At 32.9% G+C, this 1,266-nt stretch overlaps 1 protein-coding gene across 5 annotated transcripts in view; it reads right to left on the bottom strand.

The window, feature by feature from the left end:
* Positions 1-1,266, bottom strand: part of LOC108688197 (solute carrier family 25 member 36-A) — a 24,870-nt gene that overhangs the window by 17,244 nt on the left and 6,360 nt on the right. For all 5 annotated transcript variants that reach the window (XR_001931777.1, XR_001931779.1, XR_001931780.1 and 2 more), the window contains exons 2-3: positions 821-1,003; positions 36-310 (exon numbers count right to left, since the gene is read on the bottom strand). Coding sequence is in view for 1 of the 5 variants with exons in the window: in XM_018194349.1 (XP_018049838.1) it covers positions 36-310; positions 821-1,003 (458 nt within the window). In the remaining 4 variants the exon portion in view is untranslated. The remainder of the gene's footprint in view (positions 1-35; positions 311-820; positions 1,004-1,266) is intronic.

Here is a 1,266-nt window from a genome sequence, read left to right as displayed (position 1 = left end):
ATATAATTTAATAATATTATATAGTATAATCTTACCAGCGCAGGACGCAGAGAAAACATGGACGATCGGAGTATCGGGAGGTAGAATCGCATTGAACGCAACTTTGCTCTTGGAGTACGCGCAAAAGTATATAGCTCTGGAGGGTGCCACACCAATGAGATTTGGACCAAGACCTTTAAACAGTCCTCGTGCACCCTCATTCTTGATGATGTACCTTAAGCATTGATAAATGCCCAATGCGTTTCGAGAAGAATCTGGAGGTGAGGTCGAAACACCAAAATGTGAAAGAGCTACGAAGTGACTGGAATACCTGGATGAAAGAAAGCTACGTTTATAACATGCATCTTTTTCACAAAAATTATATATTTTAAAATTAATTATTATTTATTACGGTATTAGACATAAGAAATAACTTGGACATAATCAATTGCTTGTTTTAAGTTGTCTAGAAGCAAGTAGATATTAATATTGTTCCAGTGTTATATTATCCCTAAACATTATCCCTATTTTGATTCGTGTTATTTTTTTTAAAAGTGTTTAACTTCAACTTTCATCACTTGTTCTGATTAAGCATGTATTTTTTTATTAAAATACATTTATTAAAATACATTAAAATACAATTCGCATATTAAAAAATTTCGAGTATCTTTTCTTGCGGCATGGATATCTCAGATAAGAGATAATATCAACCAAGAGTTCTTTGAATCAATCATAAAATAACTTGTAAAGTTGAACAAATTATATAATAAACTTTCGCGAATACTAAATCAGTATTCAGTATTCAATTAGTTAGTAATCAATTTGATTTTCTTTGATTTACCTAGGATATCCAGTGCACAACCTCCTACGTTGCTCGGGTGTCGGTGAACCTTTGCATGTTGGATGGCCAGATGTAAATTCTTTACTTATTGGAGGTGGATGAAAACCAGAAGACGATGACTGCAATCGGGTCTTTACTACTTCAAGTGGACAAGTTACTATCGCTCCTGCAGTACCAGCCACTCTACGCAAAATAAAAGAAGATCAGGATTGTTTTTTATTTCTAATCATGATTGCTACTTTCTCATATAAAGATGTTTTGTTACGCTAACCATATATAATATAATATATAATGTAATTTTATATAGATACTTATGTATACCTTAATCAATAGTAAATAATATACAATACATACATTTATAAAATGTACACACACACACACACACACACACACACACACACACACACACACACACACACACACACACACACACACACACACACACA

This window comes from Atta colombica, unplaced genomic scaffold (assembly GCF_001594045.1).
Source record: "Atta colombica isolate Treedump-2 unplaced genomic scaffold, Acol1.0 scaffold226, whole genome shotgun sequence".
NCBI lineage: Eukaryota > Metazoa > Arthropoda > Insecta > Hymenoptera > Formicidae > Atta > Atta colombica.
This window is presented reverse-complemented; position numbering and strand designations above follow the sequence as displayed.